Source organism: Hoplias malabaricus, chromosome 3 (assembly GCF_029633855.1).
Source record: "Hoplias malabaricus isolate fHopMal1 chromosome 3, fHopMal1.hap1, whole genome shotgun sequence".
In the NCBI taxonomy this organism is placed as follows: Eukaryota; Metazoa; Chordata; class Actinopteri; order Characiformes; family Erythrinidae; genus Hoplias; species Hoplias malabaricus.
In genome coordinates this window covers 17,483,667-17,504,798 of record NC_089802.1, presented here as the reverse complement: position 1 = coordinate 17,504,798, position 21,132 = coordinate 17,483,667, and the positions used below count along the sequence as shown (strand labels likewise).

The window sequence follows — 21,132 nt, the reverse complement described above, 5'->3', positions numbered from 1 at the left end:
AAAATGTCAATGACAGAAGTTGTTTTATTATAGTTTTGGCAAATGAAAAAAAATGAAATGATAAATAACCTGCTATATTTTTTAAAATAAAATATTAGTCTTAAATCTTTTGCACCTTATCTATTTTAGTATAATTTAAAAAGCTTATAATGCTGGATTTTTATCTATTTCCTTAAGAATTTATTACAAATCACCTGCATAAAACTTACGGCCAATATTCACTTAAGATGTTTAATGAATGTGAACTCAGAGTCTCTTAGATTAAAAAAAAGGCATCTAATTTTAACGCAGTCAAGATGTTACCTCAATTAAATTTGGCCTGTTTTTTTTTACTAATTCAGCGGTGGGATTGGCGCTTTAGCGTTAAAAAGAAATCACCAGAAGAATTAATGAATCGCATTAAGGAAATGGCTACCTAGAATGACTCCAGCAGCTTTTCCTGTTTTCTATCCATTACTGAAGTGTGAAGACCCACTCTCACTGGCGAAACTTTGAGTGGAAACTCGCAAGGGTTGCACAAGAAACAAATGACAATAGTAACAACAACAACAACAACAAAAATGTGCATATATTATCCTTATTATTAGTATTGTAATGTATGGATTTACGCTAGCCTTTGTTTGTGCAACACTAACTTTACAGCCAAGTGAGTTTTATGTAAATTCATTATTGTGGGGTTCTATGGCTGTGAGGGCTGTTGTAGCGATTCCAGTTCACATTTAGGCGATTTTTGCGAATCCAAAATCAAACCCAAAGTGATGCTAGGTCTTCGGGCGTGCCCTGTTATCATGTTTAACGATTATCTGACCGACGGGCTGGACGCCATTGATGTGTTTGTGATGTAAATGCACGCGCTTTGATGGACACTGGCCTCGCCCAAGTTGCTGCTGTAGGTCGCTGGCCATTGGCGCGCCGCGGGTCACGTGACCTGTCACTCGTTTGATATGTAGCCTGATGGAACTTGTTGAGGTTTGACATAGTGCTCAGAGGTTGCAGAGGGCACTGGGGACAACACTTGGCCCCATTATTGACCGCCCCCCCACCCCAAAAAAAATCCTATTGATTTGAGCTGCTACTGGACAGTCATCGAGAAGAAATGAACTCGTACATAGATTACACGGTGTATAACCGCGGACCTAACCCGCTGAACGGGAAAGTTGGATGCTTCTCGTTGGATCAGGAGTACATGCAGAGCGCGTGCGCTGGCTCGAACGCCTGCCTCTCGGAGGGGCGTCCAGCCGGTGGGGGCTCGTTCACACCGGCGCTGCACGAGCCACAAGGCATGGGTTACGCGCCCCAACCGTCTCAGCAGTACCACGTTAACCTGGACCTCGTTGCTACGGGGCAGGGCAACTACGGCAAGCAGAGCCGCGCACATTTGGACTACGGTCAGAGCATGCTCAGTAACGAGGAGCCCGTGTATCTGCAGTCCCCCGGCTTTCCAGTAGTCAACATGGGAGGCGGCGGAGGAGGGCCAGGAGAGAGCTGCAGGCCGGTGAACCAGTACCCTGCTTACGCCTACGGAGACAGGGAGCAGCACGGATACGGAGCGTACGGGAAATACGCCAACCTCCTCCAGACGGACAGCGAGGCCAAGAAGAGCCCGCACCAGACTCCAACCTTCGACTGGATGAAGGTGAAGAGGAATCCGCCCAAAACAGGTAGGGTACGCCCCGGTGGTCTCAACTCGAGGCCTGGTGCAGTTGTGTGCAGAAGTTTGCGCACCCTTGGTCTAGTGACGTGCTTGGTTGGTTATGTTCAACCTCACGCGATAGCAAATCCGACCAAGGAGGCACAACATTAGTAGCCCACCACTCTTATCCATCACCCCCCATTTCCTTCTTTCCTTCACTAATCTTCTGTTGTTCTCTCTCTAGTGAAAGTCGCCGAGTACGGGCTCCACGGGCAGCAGAACATAATCCGCACCAACTTCAGCACCAAGCAGCTGACCGAGCTCGAGAAGGAGTTCCACTTCAACAAGTATCTGACCAGAGCGCGCAGAGTGGAAGTGGCCGCCACGCTCGAGCTCAACGAGACGCAGGTCAAGATCTGGTTCCAGAACCGGAGAATGAAGCAGAAGAAGCGCGAGAAGGAAGGCACCGTGTCAGCCCTGAACCGCGCCACAGACACGGAACCTAACACTAACCCTAGCACAACTAATCCCGGACTCAGCCCAAACTCCTCCAGCGCCTCGTCACCCGCCGCCTCGCCCTGCTCGGACACTGCTGCCCCGAACTGACCACCACCAGCACGCGCTTTAAACCCCATCGTTTACTGACTCTAATGACGCTTTCACTGCTTTTTCTACACAACGAACTTTTTATTCCTGAGGACTCATGAGCGTCATTAATTATTGTTCATCCATGGACCAAATGTATTTGTGTTTTTGCGCTCTGACACGTCTTATCTCTGTTTTAACGTCCCCAAATGGCAAAACATTTGGGTTTACAGCTGTGTGTAAATGCCCCCCACCCCCACCCTCACAAAATTTGCCCCACAATACGAAATGTGGCACGTATTTAAATAGGGCCCGAAAATGAGCAGGCGATGGTGTATCACAATAACAGAATATCTTACTGAACCAGGGCTGTTCACAGCTTTATTCATATCACTGTATATTTGTAAATACATATAATAATATCAAACAGTCATAATCATCTCATAAGCCACGGAATGGCAGTTTTAGTATTTGCACTATTGGAGAAAAAGAGTTGTGTTGATATGCATGCTGTACTCTTCTGTCTTGTGAATTAATTGAATAAAAGTTGCTTTATTTTTCTGAAAGAAGTCTGTTATCTTTTAGCTGATTGATATTGTGTTGATTCTCTTTCATGCAGAAACTCCTCTCTGATGTTTGGAAGCTGTGCTTTGTTAAGGTACATTACAATACAATGGGCTTCATTTGAATCAGTGCTGCCCCAGTCTGTAGAGCTTGACAAGAGGAATGTTGCAGTACACACCGGGTGGCTTCCTATGACCTTTTCACCTCCCACAACCTCCAGGCTTTCTAAACATGTAAACACTCCTGCCTGCTCACTAACGCAACACTGACCAGTTCTGCAGTTGGCCCTCGTTTAGTACTGCACTGTGCTATGGGAGGTGCAGGAAAAGCCTTTACAGACACTGTTCAGAGATATGATACAGGAATATGTCCTGATTTTGAAGTTGTACATATCAGTGCACTCAGCCTAATGAAGTAGTCTCAAGCTTAATTCAGGTGATTGTAAATGTCAATTTTTCACAAGCTCAGTAATGATATCTAGTCCAGAAGCTCCTGCTCTGAGCTCTGGTTTATGGCTCCTTTTAACCACTGAATAGTCCATTTTTGACATTTCAATATTCAAAAGCATTAGGTGGGAATTCCACGATTAAATTTTTTTTCTTTCTATTTAATTTTAATTTAATTAATTTTTTGAGTAGGAAGGGGTGAAATAATTCACTGTAGAGAACTTTAATCACTATTTTTCTATATTTCTGTGGTGGTGATAAGGACCAGTGTGTACACACAAACATTTTATTTATTTTCCACAACCAGAAATGTACCTTCACCCATCCAGGCAGACTTTAGTTTTTAATAAAATGTTTAAACAGTTAAAAAAAAACATTAAAAATAAGAATACATATCGAAGGATTGTTTATGTCAGATATTCTTTACCAAAAGGATTTTAAAAATGTTTTTAAGTCAAATCCTATCTCAGAACTGCCATAAAACCCTTTCTTAGACATTAGGGAATATATCTGGTTTTGTGAGGTAGATTTTAGAGCTATTAAACTTTTCTGAGATCTGGTTCCTGACACCACCATTAGTGGATTTAGTAGCTAGCGGAGCTCTAAACTGTTTGAGCACCTAATTTCAGCACAGATATTAGTAGAATTTCCATTTAAAATAATGATATGCTGGTTTTACTGTTTGACTTGGCTTTATTTTAGTGGCAACTGTGACATGTTTAATTATTTGTACTTAAATTTATGAGCACGTTTCTGAAACATTCCGCACCTGTGATTTCAAGACCACATTCTTTTTTCGTTCTTTTATTTCCATAGAAATCCCACCGCCTCGATGTCCCAGAACAAACAAATATTTAAGGTTTAAATCTGCCAGATCTTGGAGGGTGCCCTGGTCAGCCTCACCTTTGGCTAAAAGTCTGCAGGGACTTGACAGCCCTGTTTCATTCCCCTGATCATCTGATGGACTGCTCCAATATTTACTCAGGGTGTTGGGTTTGCACAGTTCTTGCCCCAGCAGCTCTGCACTGTCAGCACCCTCTCCACTGACCAGGTTCATCCAGAGTTCAGGCCCAAATTAATTCACTAAAGCCTGTCCAGCAAGAGAGGAGAAGGGTGCCTGACCAAAGGTCAGCAATGTCTTTATCAACCCCTAACAGCACTCCCTCATCTAGTGGCTGATTTGGGTTGAATTTATGATGTTAGCTTAGATATGGCATTTTAATTCTCCTCTGATTCCGGGTACAGTGAATGTGTGTGCACATGTAGTGCAAAAGTTAGAGACCACCCTGTGTTTATTTAATCAGTATTTATTCATTTTTCAGCATCGGGAAATGTGTTTTTATCATAAAATCATGAGCCGCTATTACTAAATAATATCAGGATTTTCAGAATGTACTGTGTACTGTTTTTCGGCAGTTTCCATTCTTCTGAGGAGACATTCTTTGAGCTTTTTCAGAAAATTCACAAACCTTCAAAATTCAGAAATTCAGTTTCAGTTATTGCTTTTCAAAAAAGATGAAAAAAAAAAATCCTTAACACTAATCTACACAGAAACACTCTTTTTTTTTTTTTCAGATGAAGCCAGTGTGCAATTTGCTGATGGAGGTTTTGAGGGGGTTAACAGGTCTAGCGTGTTTGTTACAAGTCTCATTTTCTCCATATCTTTAATCAAACACACTATTGGAAAATTCAGCTGTTATTCAACTTATTTTATGTTGATTTTCCCATTTCTGATGCAAAGACATACAGATTCCTTGACTGGAATAGAGAGAAATAAATGTAAGGGGGGGTCTCTGACTTCTGTTTCATGGTGGTAAATGATGTTATTCTTTTTGTTATTATTCAACAGACCAGCTTTCATCTGAGCTCCTATAAAAATCATCGCTCCAGCTGCAGTTATCCCATTCGTTGCATAATGGGGGGAATTATTTTGATGTAGGTTCATCTGCTGGTCAGCTAGTTACACTAGGTGCAGAGGCAGGTAATGGTGTACGTGCTTCACTTTTATAACAGCTCTAAGCTCTGAGCTCTTATAATTGTACTATTTCTGCAGTGAATGTGGTCATTAGTGGTTTTTTCCCTGCCCTTTTGGATGGCTTAGCTCTGGGCTCCCACTGGGTCTCCATCTGCAGGCGTCAGAGTCAGAGTCTCTGCCACAGCTGTATGGAGACAGATGTTCAGCTTGCCTGCAGGAGGAGGATGTTTTTCACCGTCCTGTCGACATGCAGGGAAACCTCTCACTGCAGTAAGTCGGGGAGGAGGACAGCAGGGAATACAGACAAGCGTAAAGGATAAAAACGTATGCCAGTGAGGAAATGTATGACATAGGCATCATTTCTGGGTTGATATGATTGCCCCTTATATACAATATTGGTGCCAAAGTCTTTGATTTTTACTAGATCATTATTAGTATTAACTATCAGTTTTCTCCTCTATAAGGATGTCGTTGTATAAATGACAATAAATACAAAAACATAAACAGAGTAAATATAAAAGGTTTTTAGATGTGTGATGAGCGAGTGTGAAAACTGTATGGATATGTTCAAACAACAGCACACTTGGTTATTAACTAGTAGAACTAACCTCAAATAATACTGCACTGACACGGGGAGAGATCTGGAAAGAGTCAAACCAACACATTCACCACAGAATATCATATCAATACTTACTGTAATATTCTGTAGTATTTTATTTATGAATAAACTCTTACTGCTAAAGTGAATAGCTTTTTAAATCTCATTTTCTAAAACTTTATCACCTAAAGTAAGTGGTGGTCAGGTTAGCTGAGGCTTTAACTCTTGTGGCCAGGTCAGACTGTTATCATTTGTTGAACATTTTCAAAAGCTGTTCTATAGTGTTTTGACATTTCTTTAACTCACAACAAAGAGCCCATCAGCCTCCCCAGTGTTCAACCCAGAGTGAGGTCCATGGGTAGAAAGACTAGGTTAGTGTTAATAGAAAGAAACGCAGTGTTTGTAAGGCAAGAGAAAGTGACTTGGATGTTTCCACAGAAAAAGAAACAGGAAGGGTAACAAAGAGACAAAGAAATAAAATGAGTGAAAGAAAGGTAAATATAAAGAAAAACAAACCTGGATAGGAAGAACTAGGGAATGAAAGAAAACAAATATCTAAGTAAATTAATGAAAGAAAGACAGGGAAAAAAGAATTGAAAAAATGAAATAAAGAAACAAAATAAAGAATGACACTTTAGTAATTAAAAGAGAAGAGATGATGTTGATGATGCTACTAAAAATAAATTAATAAAAAAAAGAAGAAAGGAAATGAATAAAAATAGAAAAAAAAGATACACACACACACACACACACACACACACACACACACACACATATATATATATATATATATATATATATATATATATATATATATATATATATATATGAAGAAGTAATATAATGATGATAAAAAATGAACCAAGTAAGAAGGAAAGAGATAAGGGAAAGAAAGGGGAAAAAGAAACAAAATTATGGAGAAAAAACAAAAGGAAAGGTGATGTTGAAAAGCTAGGGTTAGATAAATGAATAGATTGGAATGGAGGGTAGCATTCAGCAGAAGAAGAAGCTCAGCCAATCAGCTCTCAGACCAGTGGTGGAGCAGTGAGCGGATTCCACTAGAGTAAGTCTATGGGAAGATAGTGTGAGTTAAACAGTGTCAGTGTATTTATCATGTTGAGAGAAAAACAGAACAAGAGTAATAGCTGTCGCAGTACAGTGCTAGCCTTGAACCCAGAAACTTCAGAGAGCTTCTGTAGCTGCTGCTAGTAAATCATACACGTCAAGATGGCCATGGATGGTGCTGAGCTGCTTCTTTTCTGCTGCATCACCCCAAACAGCAGTAGTTAGAGAGGTCTCAGTGTGACTGACCCTTGCTGTCCTCCCCCTGCTGCTCGACCTCTCCAGGTGAGAAAAGCAGCAAGCTTTGGTGTCCTTTGCGCCAGTGAGGCGTCATTCATCAGCAGCACTGACATCCCACTCTCCAGCTCCGCAAGACACCAGGGAGGTCAAGAGTCGAGCTGGAGGGGCCACGGCAGAAGAGGTGTAAGTATGATGAATTGTTTCTGTGCGCTGCATACTGACAGGTGCAGCATCTGTAATGTTGAGTCTGGTCTGAGATCTCCTGTATCCTCTATCTCGTGCCTTCTCTCTCTCTCTCTCTCTCTCTCTCTCTCTCTCTCTCTCTCTCATGCTGAGTATGGTTGTCACAAGGGCTCTTTACAAATCAAATGCCTGCCTGGCTTGACTTCCTGAGTCTTGTTCAAGTCCTTCTGAGGCATGTCGCTCCACAGGGGCACCTGAGCTCAAAGGGATAAAAAAAGGACTGTATACACTATTCATTGACTTTAAACAAGGGGGTCAAAGGGGCATTCTGGATGTCTCCTTGCCTTTGACAGACACTCAGCTCAGAGTAAGGCCAGAAGCCTCATGCAAATAGCCTCCACCCCTTTTTACTGGCAATAGGCCAAACAGGAAGGTTTCCTCCCATCTAGTCTCTGTAGTGCTTGCTCTCTCTCTCTCTCTCTTTCTCTCTCTCTCTCTCTCTTTCTCTCTCTCTCTCTCTCTCTCTCTCTCTCTCTCTCTCTCTCTCTCTTTCTCTCTCTCTCTCTCTTTCTTTCTTTCTGCCTATTTATCTGATATCCCCACGTCCATCCTCCTTCCAGTACCTATATCCGTGCATCATCTTCAGTTCAATACCTTATTAGCTAAGTTACAGGAACTAAGGTTTTCTCAAGGTTTCTGGGGTAACCTTCATCACCAGAAAAGCGTGCAGTGCTAGTAATATCAAAACATATTAAAGACACCCTCCAGTGAAAATCAAGTGTTATCCCTTGGTAACATGTCCATGTGTTGTTGTTTAAGTGGTTAACGCAATGGCTGAGAATTTCCCGATTTAAACAACAAATGAGTGAATTCAGAAAGCTGGAGTTTCTTATGTCATAAACCTTTCAAACCAATCCTGTCAACGTGCGGGCTGGGGCTTTTGAGCTGGCTTTTGAGCTCCACTGAGCTACTTTTAAGGCATTAGGGGATATTTGGTGAACAGATGTGTTTTGGAGGTTATTTGATGACCTGAGGTGGACGTTGCAAGAAGAATGAAACATTTCAGACTTTATTACAGCCGTAGTGATAGGAATCAGAGTTTTCATGTGTCCTTTTGACCTTTTTATGTAATGTTAGGTGCTGTTTGTGCCCTCTCCTCCCATCCACATCCCCACAATGACTGGATTTGTAGCCTTGGTTAAGCCATAGGCATCAGGAAGCGTATTTATAACTACTTCATGTATTCATTTTCTGTGAGGTTTGCTTAAGGATCATAAAATGCTTACGGCGTTCGAACATGGTAGTGGTTCCTAACACCACCGCTGTGAATAACTCTAACTCAGCGCATTTTTTTGTTCTAGAACGAATCATTTCACATCAAACCACTTCGTATGAGTTTGTTTACATCTGAAGCATTTAATTATACAGAGAGTTTGAAAAATTGGTGGAATTTACAACCAGAGCACACAGACCCAACATTTTGCCACAAAGAACAACATTGGAGCTGTGTCTGAAATGTAGCAAATGTTGCCTACAGGAAAGCAGTTATGTCCAAATGAAATGTTTGTATAAAACACTGACTGCTGAGGTTCCTTTTTCTGGAGCTGTCATGGCTTTTTAAGGTGGTGGTGAATCCTTTGTTGCCTTAAATTTAACTGTAATGCTGTGTATCAGCTTTGGTCAAAAGAAAAACAGAAAGGAAACATTAGTCATACATTGCCAGTTTATCTTTCATTCTTTGAGGAATAAATAGCATTTTGGGAACTTATATTTTGTTGTGTAAAATACTTCTATATTACTTGCACAATTACTTTTCAAATATGTTGCTGTATTCATGATTAGACTGAGGTGGAATTTTTAATATATTAACCACAACATGTAATTACATAAACATTTCATTTTTACCACTAACTTTTATCTTTTAGTTTTAATTACCTTTAAAGGCAACATTTATCATTGTAATAAAAATAATAATAAAAAAAAATCATAAAATTCAAAAGATATTTTCTTACAATTTGCTAGCTCTCACGTCTCTTTGCATGCTCGAATCTGGGCTAACAAGCTGTCTCTGTCCGGTATGCTAGGTGTTCTCTCTGCTCACAGCAGAGAAAAGGCATCTGGAGGTATTTAGACAATGAAGAAAGCATGAACTGAGATGAGGATATTGCTCTATTCCTGCTCCATATGTGGGTAACATTGCCTTATTTTTGTTGTTTCAGGACACATCTCCAAATATAGAAGTTGGCTAACTGCGAAACTAAACCACTCAAATTACAGATTAATTTCTGAGATTATTCACAGTGAATAAAGACTTACAGACAATTTAAAAATCAGTATTGTATGAACATGAGTTGCTTTTCCCCCTCAAACATACCGTTCCACATTAAAATACGAAAAGCTTCAGAACATAAACAAACCAGAGAGAAATGCAGATCCCAACAATCATAGAAGTTAACTGCTTTTCAGACTTCAGCTTAGCTTCAGTTTAGGCTAACTGCCTTTAGCTTTCCTGTTACATTTTTAGTATCTTCATTAGAACAATATTTAAAACATTTTACAATATACATTCTATTTTACACTTGCTTTTCACTGCAAGATTCCCTAGGTAAAGGTAACAATGCACAGACAGCATAGCTGATAGAACAAACGCTGTGGCTTTCTGAGCATTTGAGCTTCTTTCTCTGGTCATAATGTTTATTTAAAAAATAAAAGTCAACAATCAGTGCTAACAAGGCAAAATGGTATTTACTAACAGTTAGCTGTTGCCACCTAGCAAATATACAATGAATTACTGCTCCAGTATGATTTTGTAGGGAGTAACTAGTCCCTTAAGAAACAAAATGCATCTAGGTTGTGTGGCAGCTGCCTTCAGTCTTGGACACACACATATTGATTTAGTCCAGCTCACTCCTTATAGTTCCCCTCTATTTATATTCTCCTCTCAACCTACCACCATGCTTGCTAATTGTTTGTTAATCTACACATCATTCCAAGTAAATCTGGAACATTTCTATTGGTAAATGTTTCCTTATATTTTCACTCAGCACAAATAACAGCTATATATATAGTGTTCATTATTATTAGCTGTTTTATGCTGTTTTTTTCTACTCCATGTTTGAGTTTAATGGAGTTTGCTGGACACTGTTGACTTGATTTACTTTAATCTTTATCGAAAGTTTTTAAAAACATGAACAAATATAAAGTGATTATTTGATGCAACACTATAACATATGCAGTGTGGTGGTATGATTCTGAATCTACTTAAGAAAGGTGTTTCACATTAAATTGCATTTCCTGGATTAATCTAGTTTTGGCTTGATATGGCATTAGCAGCATTACAAACAATAAACAGAGGTTGATTTATGAGCATTACATTTGGTGATGGACACAGAGCAACCATTGCTTTAGTAGCTTGGCTATAAGACATCAGTGGTGTGTGGTAAAGGGAGACAAATAAAAGGTGACAGATCATTTTATCAGTGACAGATCGCCTGTCCCACTGCTGCCTCCCTGCTCTATTCTACAAAGCACTGAAAGCTCTGTGGTTAGACAGATATATCCTCAGCTATTCCTCTAACAGTATAATAGTGATACAACTGGAGTGATGGAGCTTCATCTAATATCATAAGTGTGAGTAAGAGTGGTATTTTTTGATCCAGAACTATTCATAAAACATCTAGATCTTGACCTCACTAATGTTCCTGGAAGTGGATGTTACACTTTTAATCTTCATAAAAAAACCTCTCTAAGGACATTTCACTTGTCCTTTAAATGACTCTGTCTAATTACTCTGTCACTGCTATGGACTGCTATGTCATAACACACAGCTAGTTGCTCGGATATAAGACCTCGATGTTTATCTGGCGTGTCTGCTTGTTGCTGAAGCTGTTCCTCCCTCTCTCTCTTCTCTCCTCTTGTTTGAGCCTTGGGTAGCAGCTTGTATGGATACATTGGAAAGCCCCTGGACAAACTATCATGTGTTTTTTTTTCTTTAAGGAATATTTACCATGGAGGCTCTTAAACATTACCCTCAAACATCTTCTCAGTAGTGTCTGTAGATTTATCTTGAAGTGTGTGAGCAAGGAGGAGGTTAATTAGCAGCACACAGCACATGGAGGTTCAAAAGGTCAGGCCAGTAGCAGGAATGAGCCTAGGGCTTTGAAGGCACTGAATAGGATGCTGATATGTATCTGTACTTTTTTCTTTGCTCAAATGAACAAAAAATTTAAAATAGTTTACTGTTGTTAAAAAAAAAAAAAAAATCATCTTACAATTAAGGAATATATCACCTATGTTTCTCTTTATTAGATTATGAGTCAGAAGTACATAAGAACATATTGAAATAAATACACATATAAATATATAAAAACAACAATAAAGAGAATAAATATTAAATTAATAAACATGACAATCAAAAATCAACCAAACAAAAAAAAAATACTGACTTAACTGAACTGATCACTGAATTTTAAAGCATGTAAATAATAAAAAAAAAATGATAATTGTTTTTGTTGGTTCCCAATCATAAGATTGTTTTACAATTCTTAAAGCTTTTGTTTGTATAATGACCAAAAACTTGATTTACTGTTAGATTTATATGTGTTTCCCCGTATATCCACACAATGGGTCATGTATGGAAATTTTAAAGAATGGCATATAAACGGCATATAAAGTGAACTCTGATTTAAGATGCCTTTAAGTTTATACAATATTGCAATAGTTTCTAACATTTTTCAAGGCATTGTACTGATTTAAGTGATGGAGAAAGTGTATTCTGTTAATGAAATCAGATAATGTAACAATGCCTAAATAACATGGCTGAAATAATCAAAAAAGAAATAGAAATAGGACAACTCATCTTTGATCACTTTTAAATGTAATCTGATGCAAAATAGTGCCTAGATTTAAAATGAATACACATTAAATATTATTATTTGTAGTGTGGATAATTACTACCAATTGATATGATATTATTAAATGGTGCTAGCCCCATACTCTTTAATTGGAGGTATTCCAGGATGCCAGCACCTTAAAACTGACCCCGCTCTCTCCAGAGGGGTGCACTGCCTATGTGTTACAGTGTGATTTTTTTAAGGTGGGGGAGGGTAATGAGGGAGCGGTGCCCCTCCCCCAAGTGAAACGCAAATGAAAAGGAATGCCAAGATGAAAAAGCCTGTGTCTCCAGATAAGTGAGGAGAAGAAAAGGGGCAGCGAATGGCAAAGGAGCTCTCTTGGGGAGATGAGAGGTGCTGAAGGCAGTGTTGGTGGTGGGAGATCATAGCAGGTTCCTCTCATCAGCCCGGGCCTGCGTTTGATACTGGGTCTTTGTCGCCCTTTCAGCTGTGCATTGTTGGGCGGTGTAATCCCGGGCGGATTACAAAGGCTTCTTCCTTTCATATGACTATGCCCAGCAGGCAGGAGGCAGAGCTCATAGAGGGCTTGGGGGGCCTGGCCTCATTCCTCCCTTTTACCTTCCACAGGGCTGTAGCTACAGGGACAGAGAGGAAGAGGTCAAACGGTCATGTCCTCTGCCTGGAATGCCACCCCCTCTCTTCAATGCAGATTTGTTTTGCACCCATTACCGCCCTGTATCCCACCAGGTACCTGTCAACAAGTGTCACAGATGAGGCAAGTTGGGTTAACACTGATTACTGATCTCATTACACTATCTGACCTTTATGAAAAATGTTCGTTTATCTACAATCAATTTCACATCAAATGCTTCTAGCTACATTCTCACTGTATAGTTTTGCAGAAATGTACAAAACAATGGACTGAATCCCTTATAAAGAGCCCTTATAATATACATGATAAATGAAATGTGGCCTTCTTACCTGTAGATGACACCAGTCCCCACTCTTTTGCAACACACTCCAACATTTGTTTAACCAAACTAGTTTCAGTTTTACAAGATAAAGACCTGTGCTCTTCCTCTCGTGTTCGGCAGAAGCGAGCGTGGACATCTGCCATCACCTCACTCTTACAGTAAATGAGCGGATACGTGGCATAGACAGTATTCACACACACATCCTGGACTTGTCAAGTGAATTTAAAGAAATATAAGAAGAGAACAGCAACTGAAGGTTTCAGTGGAGGTGTACATTCAGAGGACTAATGGACACAGTTTCTCCTGACATCATAAGACTTCTAGAAGGTACTGGCTCGTACCACATTTATCGTAATGTTCTTCTGTCAGTTTGAGACAATATTTCATTATAAATGTATGTTCGAATAAGTGATGCCTTCAAACCAGATGTAGCAACAGTTAGCATAATTTCAGACAGAATTATATTTTTGAGCTTATTACTAATACTAATAATGTACCTCATCAGTGAGACATTATTTAGATCTCTTACAGTCTTAAATGAAAGGTTCTTAAATGTGCTCTGAAACTTGTAACATCTCCCAGTAGTGCAGCATTTGTAAGGTGTCAAGTTTTATGGTTTATTGTCATTTCATCTCTGAAAGTCTTTGGGCTACTTGACTTTATGTTCAATTATGTTACTGTCATTAACCTTGAATAGAGTGTGTGAGAGTGTAGGTGTTGTGTAGCTAAATTAACATCACCAAATTACTTTATTTAGAGCCTAGGGTCGTTTTTTTAATGGTTATTCACACGTACATTTCATACATTATTCCAGAATTCTACTGTATTTTAACATGCTTGTAGAGATCTAAAACAGTTTCTTCTTACCCACTGTGGAATGTGATTAATCAAACAATTTAAAGTGTTTTTAACCACTCGTGTGATTGAGCAAGTACACCATGGCCAGACTAATCTAGTTTGTGTACACTTGATCGTCCAGTACGTAAGAAATGAAGCGTATTAATTGCTGTTTTGTAGCTGTTTTGTGTAGTACCAACCTTTAGCGTTCTTAGAAGAGTTACATTAGCTGCAAAATTGGGATAGTTTTGTTGGCATTCGTCCATGAAAACTTTAGTGGGGTCAGGTAATTCTCCTAAAGAATTCTGGGGAAAAACACCCCATTAAGTCAACCCAAAGCTAATGAATCTAGCTTCATCATTCCAGAGTACACAGTTCTGCTTCTCAACTGCCCAGTTTAGGGCAGATTTATACCCTTCCTGGCAATGTCTGGCATTGAGCATGGTGTCATTATGTTCGTGTGAATCTACTCCATGCTTTTCTATAGACTATACATCTGTGCCCATGTCTGGATCCACAAAAGCATCCATGTTTCAAGCTCTAGATCTACAATGATACCAATATTATATAACATACTATAATAAGATATATATTTAAAAAACTGTGTGCCTTTTTGTTTCCCTAAAAACAGTTCAGCTGTGTATGTAAATACCACTGACGTAGAACATCATCAAGCTGGCGTTATTGTTAATACTGCAGTGAGATCAGGCCTGCTTTTCCATGATGGATGTCACCAGTTGATTAAAATCTCATTCAGAAAGTCATATACAAAGGAAGTCACTGTATTGACATTTATGATATTTGCATTAACCAACCTGTACAACTTGATCTTTTGGTGAGGTTTTGCATTTTTTTTTAACAGATGTTATTTAGGTGAGAACAGGTTTATAGAGAACACAGTTTTTCATTGTTCAGTTCTTGTTCAGTGATATATACATACATATGTGTGTGTGAATGATTTTTTTCAGACTGTGAACTGTTTGTCTCGAGTATTCTGCAGGATGAGGACCTCAGTGAACATGCTCACGAAACGAGGGAGATTTTACTTAACAACTTTCGGGTCATCCACAACAAGTAAGAGCTTTGGAGGTGTTTCTAGTTTGATCAGCCACTTTGGGTCATACCATCAATATCATCACCTTATATATGTGCATTTGGAAAATGGTTTTCCATAGCTGTTTGAATTGGGTAGAATTCCCAAAACCATTCAAACAGATGTTTGAAATAAGAAACAAGTTTAATTTAAGACACTAACTGCATCTTAACTGACAGTATAAAGGAAAGGTGTTGAATAATAAGACAGGAAGCTCTTTCTGTGATCTTATTCTTCTTGCAAAGAGACAAAGGATTGCACTTGCTGCAACACTTCACTTGCCTCTGTGGTTTTGTGGTGTGTGGCACAGAATAAGTTTTTTTACACAGCTGCGGAAGCTTTTACATTTTTTTTCCACTTTACAATTTAGCAGCCCACACAGTATTCCATATTGGATGAGCATAATACAGGTAAATAATTTTTGCACATCAATTGGACAAGAGTTCTTAACACTGAAAAGTTCATGACAGATGGACCAACAAAATGCTGTAGAATTACTTGGAACAATATATTAGTACTTTATTTTGCATTAAATGAAGGTTAACATGTTTTAAGATACAATTAGGACACTCGTGTTATTTATTTATTTTTTTAAGAAAGAACAATAATGAAAACAAATTAAAAAAAGAAATGTGTTTGCAGTTATATGCTTGTGCTACAGCTGTACAAAGCTTTCAGCAATATTCACCTTTTAGGAACTGCTTAAGAAGCACAACAATGAGCAATACAGCAGCATGCAATGTAAAGGGTTCTTCATTTTTTGCATTCTACTTATCGTTTTTCATTGTGATTTTGTTCATTTTTTTCTTTGCAGACATCCCCATGTGTTTCCCTACAGATGTAAGTCAGCACTTGGTGTGCTATTTATTGTTGTTCTATTTTGGTTTGTGGCTTATTTTACTGAATATTCAGTCACCTGCATTTGGGAATAATGTAGGAGTAACAAAGCTTTAATACAAGTACTTTTGGAAAAATGCTGTAGTGTAATGATATTATTTTTCTTATAACAACGTACCATAAAATATCAGTTTAAACAGTGATAATTCATTTTAAGAGTGTTTATAAGGCTACATATATACCTTCATAACTGATATAATCTTATATAAGCCTTAATCAATTTTAATATATTTTTAAATAACGTCTGCTTTGGTCAAGTTTTTAAGCTGATACCTACATCTTGTGAAACCTATTATTATTATGAATTGATTAAATCGTCAAATAATTTACAATGTAGGGTCATGAAAAGTTTTCTGTTACAATGAATTTAAACCTTACCTACTGAATTTAGACATTAGTTTATACGACAGTGGCATAAGCTTACGTAAAAGTAAAAAGTGTCTTTTATAAATTCACACAATCACCATATTGTTACACATGTCTATAAGATAGAGCTTTATTAAGTGTTGGCGTCTTGGCGCATGTATTTAAATGTATTTAGTGCATTATTTGTGTGCAAAATATGTCGTTTTATGATTCAGGACAGGAGCCTTGGAAACGGCCACACAGAGACAAGGCGTCAGTAAAATGTGGGCGGTTCGGAAATTAAAATGAAGTCTGACCTGTTCAGACGAAGCTGAAACTCTCTGTTTTTTCAGTTTAGGGGATTTTCATCCACCTTTTTCAAGTTAGTGTTATTACATGTCTCGGAATTCCCGCGCTCTACGCGCTCGTATTCACCATCACATTTGCGCAGTCCACTAGCGCCAGTCGCACAGGCGCACGAAAATTACGTACATCTACAAGCACCAATACAATATACAACCGACCTCCATAAATATATTCAGGGTCTTGTGTACCTTATGGTGTATAGATTGTATATATGTATAATATATAATTTCATTATATAGAATATGTGCTGCCTCATTAAAAAAAAATAATTATATTGAGACTACTTTTTCCTGGAAGAAAGCCTGTTACAGACATAGATGTTTTTAATCATGTTCCAGACACTTTCGGTGTAAATGTTTATTATTTTTTTCAGATAGGAAATGCCCAAAACTATATTTATTTATTTTGTCTGAGTATTTATTTGTTTGTTAATTTATATTTCTCCCCCTGTAGCTGAGGGTAGACACGAGGACAGTTCAGATGACAACCACAGCTCTAGCATGGGACGCTCTGTCCACTCTGATGACCTGTCTGTAGCCTCAGACTACCAGGAAGACACTGCACCTGAATGTGAGTTAAAACTAAATGTACATGCTGTGCAAGTGTTCACTTTAGTGTCATGTAAGGGCTTGAGTTCTTGAACACAGAGGTGTAGTGAAGTCAAGTCAAATTTATTTGTATAAAGCTATTTACATCCTGATGGTATCAATTTACAGGAAAATCAAAACAAAATTTAAATGGTTTCCTAATAGTTTCACTTTCCTAAATGGTTACTTTTAATTAATATGTTTGTTCAGTTTCCAGTCAAAATGGCAACTAAGTAGAATTGGTTTATGGATATATTTCTGAGGAGGCAAGATAACCTAATTGATGATATTAAAGATAGTAAAATATGGTGTGGAAACAAGCATTTCTAAAAACCAGTCGGCACAGAATGGAAGATTAGAACTTCTAAGAACTGTGCAAAGCTCATTAGACCACTAGAAGTCTCACTATATCACCTCATCACCATCAGATGATCAGTACTTACAGAGACAAAAGAAAATGATTTTCCATTCTTGCATCATGCCTGAAAACATAACATAGATGTCCATGTTTACACTGTGAAATGACGACCCCATAGAACTGAAAGAATGTGAAGCCCTCAAAAGACATCACTGAGTGAAAAAAGTAGAAAAAAGGAAGAAAATGATGTGACTACTTGATAAACTGGAAAATGCCATCAACTTCCACTTTGTTGAAACATTTGTGTTACTTCCTGTTGTTGTAATTTTGCTGGTGCACAGAAGTCAAGAGGGCGGTATGGTGGCGCAGCAGGTAGTATTGCAGTTACACAGCTCCAGGGGCCTGGAGGTTGTGGGTTCGATTCCCGCTCCGGGTGACTGCCTGTGAGGAGTTGGTGTGTTCTCCCCGTGTCCGCGTGGGTTTCATCCGGGTGCTCGGGTTTTCTCCCACAGTCCAAAAACACACGTTGGTAGGTGCATTGGCGACTCAAAAGTATGAGTATGTGTCTGTGTTGCCCTGTGAAGGACTGGCGCCCCCTCTAGGGTGTATTCCTGCCTTGCAGACTTAGCCTAAACAGGTCAAGTTATGTGTTATGCCATTCATGTCACCATCCTCTCTGATACGCATGTATGTGGTAAGCTGTGTGTGTAATCAGGTCATAAGAGAGTAAGCATGCAAGATGTACCTAGCCTCTTTAGCACATTAGGGAGCATTATCTTTGAAGGATGTGGGGGTTTTATTGGGCAGAGTGATGATAAACTACAGTGTAGTGGAGGTGTTTGGTAACAGATCACCCTCTAGTGGATTCCCACGCCTGTGCTGTGTGCCAGTGGATGCTGAGAAGGAGAAGGCTGAGTGGGGGAGGGGTCGTGGGTGGTTGTCACTGGGAAGCTTCAACGGAAAAGGAATGGAGAGCATCCTCTAGCGGTAGGAACACCGTACTGCTGTCACTGAAGCCCTCTGGCTGGCTTTCTGAGAGCTTGTAGGGCAGGTTTTCTGCTTCTTGTGCTTTGGTGTTTGCCTGTGGGCCTGGGAATAACAGTGTTCTTTGTGTTTGATGTTTGACACACAGGCAATATTTTGCATAATGATACTACTATATATAAAAACATTAGATCATATCATTTTTTTATTGTTATGTTTGTTATTTACATGATTTGAAAACATTAACAGTCTTTAACAATCATTGGTCTTGGGGTCATATTCTGTACCTTAAATGAGTTTTTATGTACAATAATTATATATATACAGTTAGCAAACAATTATATGTTATATAATATTTATATATTATATAATTATATAGCAAACAGTTTCATTAAAACACAGGGTGTATGAAGCTCTAATGCAGTTTAAAAATATCATTGACAAGGGGGAGAGGATGTAAAGCAGAGTGTAAAAAGCCGGGTGTGTTATCAGTGTGCAGTCTGGTGCACTGACTGGATTCTATCAGCAGAAACCAGTTTACAGAGAGGCTGCACTAGCTGTTGCTCCAGGCCAGAGCCATGAGTGATCATCGTCTGTATAGTTTCTCTCTTAACAGCTGGGCCTGAAACACAAGCCTTTACCTGAGGGGCTGAGTCTGTCCCCTCTCCACTGATCACTCATCTGCCTTGGCAGGGTTTTTTCTTTTAGAGGAGGGAAGAGATTGCAGGTTTAAAATTGACATTCACTTCACCTGTGTCAAATATATTCACCATGACAAAAAGGGTCCATTTGTGTCCACACTGCTCCAGAGAAAGGAAATATCATTAAACATTTTCCTACAAGCCTGGATTTCAGAAGAGAAAAAAATATCAGGAGAATGTAAGACAACTCAAATGGAGTAAGTAGGATTATTAAAGGTCTTACTAATCTGTACGTTGTAAGTGGGTAAGTAATAAGTCATATTTTATGTACTTAATTAGCATTTGAATAGAGCTGTGCTTCTCTGAGTATTTACAAAGACATACTGTTATATTTTTGGAATTTCCTTTATAAATCAGATTTTTATTCCATTATGATTTACTCAGTAACATTTAGTTAATAGTTACTTGTGCTTTTATGATCGTCACACCACTTACTGTTGAGGTTTACCATCTTATTTGTGAATATAACTAGAACAAAAATAAAAAAATGATCATCTGACAAGCTTCAGTTTAGATGCTTACCGATGCTAGATTTGTTAAAGTGTTCCTAGGCACTTCTGTGGGTAATTAACAGTTTTTGACCTCCTGGGTTTACACTTCACATGAGCTTTATCCTTATTTGAGTCATTATTTCACCATTATAAAACTGCTATGTTAGGCCAAATTCCATGTCATGGGCTTCTCTGCCCACCTGTGAACAACTCTATAATAACTATTGAAGGTTTTTCATCCAAAACATTTATTTGGTAGCTTATTAATTTAGGAAATGTTAGCTTAAAACTGTGTGGGTGGGCACAGGAAAATAGACAGAAGTGTAAGTGGTGTGTGGGGCGGGAATCTTCACATCATGTCACTCTTTTAATAAAGATAATGACCGGAGGGGGCAAGTGCAGTTCAGGGTTCATGTTTAGTTCACCAAAGCCGAATCTCACGCCGGGACCTTTGAGGGGAAAAGAAAAAAAAAAAAAACGTTTTATGGACATTTCAAAACTGGAACAGCAGAGATGAATATGGTTATGGAAATTGTGTTCATTCACTTAAATGTGGGACTTCTTTGGCTTTTCAGTATTCAAATTCATTTTCTTCCCTATTTCAGAAGGGCCATGCTGAGAGCTCCCTCTGGAATAAAAACATGTTTTTTGTGGGGGCTTGATTGAGAGAAAAATGCAGGAATAAAAACATAAGTATGATTTGATATTGCTGCATGTGATATGAAGGAGTGGAACGAGTCGATAATCGCCCAGGCTGATATATTCCGAGTGAGTGTATGATAATGCGGGGTAAATATAGTTCACACATTCGTTAGTGCTTGTGTGATGTCACTGTGTTGCTCGTGAGAGCAGGAAGTTGAGAGTGAGCGAAGGGCGAGGGCGCTAGTTGCCTGGCAGGAGGAGTCAGTGTGATTTCATTTAGTGAGGACTGCCTCCTCATCTCCAGAGAGAGCAGCCTGACACCAGATTTGTTATGGCTGACAGGAACAGATGGGAGCTCCATTGTCAGAGCCCCTGTCTGTATGGTAATGTGAACTGAGTTTCACCCGCAGACCGCACGGCTGACCCTGCCGCGACTGCAGCCCCTCTACAACACTGTCTGCATCACAGCGAGGCCTATAGGCCTCCAGCAGCACTGGATTACTGTACAGCCCTGAACAACTCTAAATACTGGCACCTCTGGAAAGCCAAAACAGAACAATTCTTCATGGATTTGAGCCTTTCATTTTTAGATTTTTTATTCAAAATATTAGCAAAATAGGACTGAAAGAAAAAAGGAATTTTATCATTTTATGCAAACGCTTTCTCAGATCCATGTGTGCCACAGTTGTTGTCACTTCAAGCAATAACGTTTGCAGCT

At 39.0% G+C, this 21,132-nt stretch overlaps 2 protein-coding genes across 2 annotated transcripts in view; both read left to right on the top strand.

Moving 5' to 3' along the window:
• The first annotated feature begins 937 nt into the window (after window positions 1-937).
• On the top strand, window positions 938-2,654 carry hoxb1b (homeobox B1b). The gene is made up of 2 exons (XM_066665137.1): window positions 938-1,661; window positions 1,878-2,654. Exons 1-2 carry the CDS (start codon window positions 1,097-1,099, stop codon window positions 2,237-2,239), a joined length of 927 nt encoding a protein of 308 aa, XP_066521234.1. The 5' UTR covers window positions 938-1,096; the 3' UTR covers window positions 2,240-2,654.
• A 10,587-nt stretch (window positions 2,655-13,241) lies between these two features.
• Window positions 13,242-21,132, top strand: part of skap1 (src kinase associated phosphoprotein 1) — a 46,189-nt gene continuing 38,298 nt past the window's right edge. The window contains exons 1-4 of the mRNA XM_066665778.1: window positions 13,242-13,440; window positions 14,919-15,024; window positions 15,858-15,883; window positions 17,105-17,221. Of these exons, the coding sequence (XP_066521875.1) occupies window positions 13,401-13,440; window positions 14,919-15,024; window positions 15,858-15,883; window positions 17,105-17,221 (289 nt within the window). The 5' untranslated portion in view covers window positions 13,242-13,400. The remainder of the gene's footprint in view (window positions 13,441-14,918; window positions 15,025-15,857; window positions 15,884-17,104; window positions 17,222-21,132) is intronic.

What these genes read in the sequence shown, in the direction of transcription:
- hoxb1b (XM_066665137.1), top strand. Translation starts at nt 1,097, where the DNA reads ATGAACTCGTACATAGATTACACGGTGTATAACCGCGGACCTAACCCG. An exon ending in GAGGAATCCGCCCAAAACAG is followed by an intron (nt 1,662 to 1,877) that starts GTAGGGTACGCC and finishes TTCTCTCTCTAG; the next exon opens with TGAAAGTCGCCGAGTACGGG.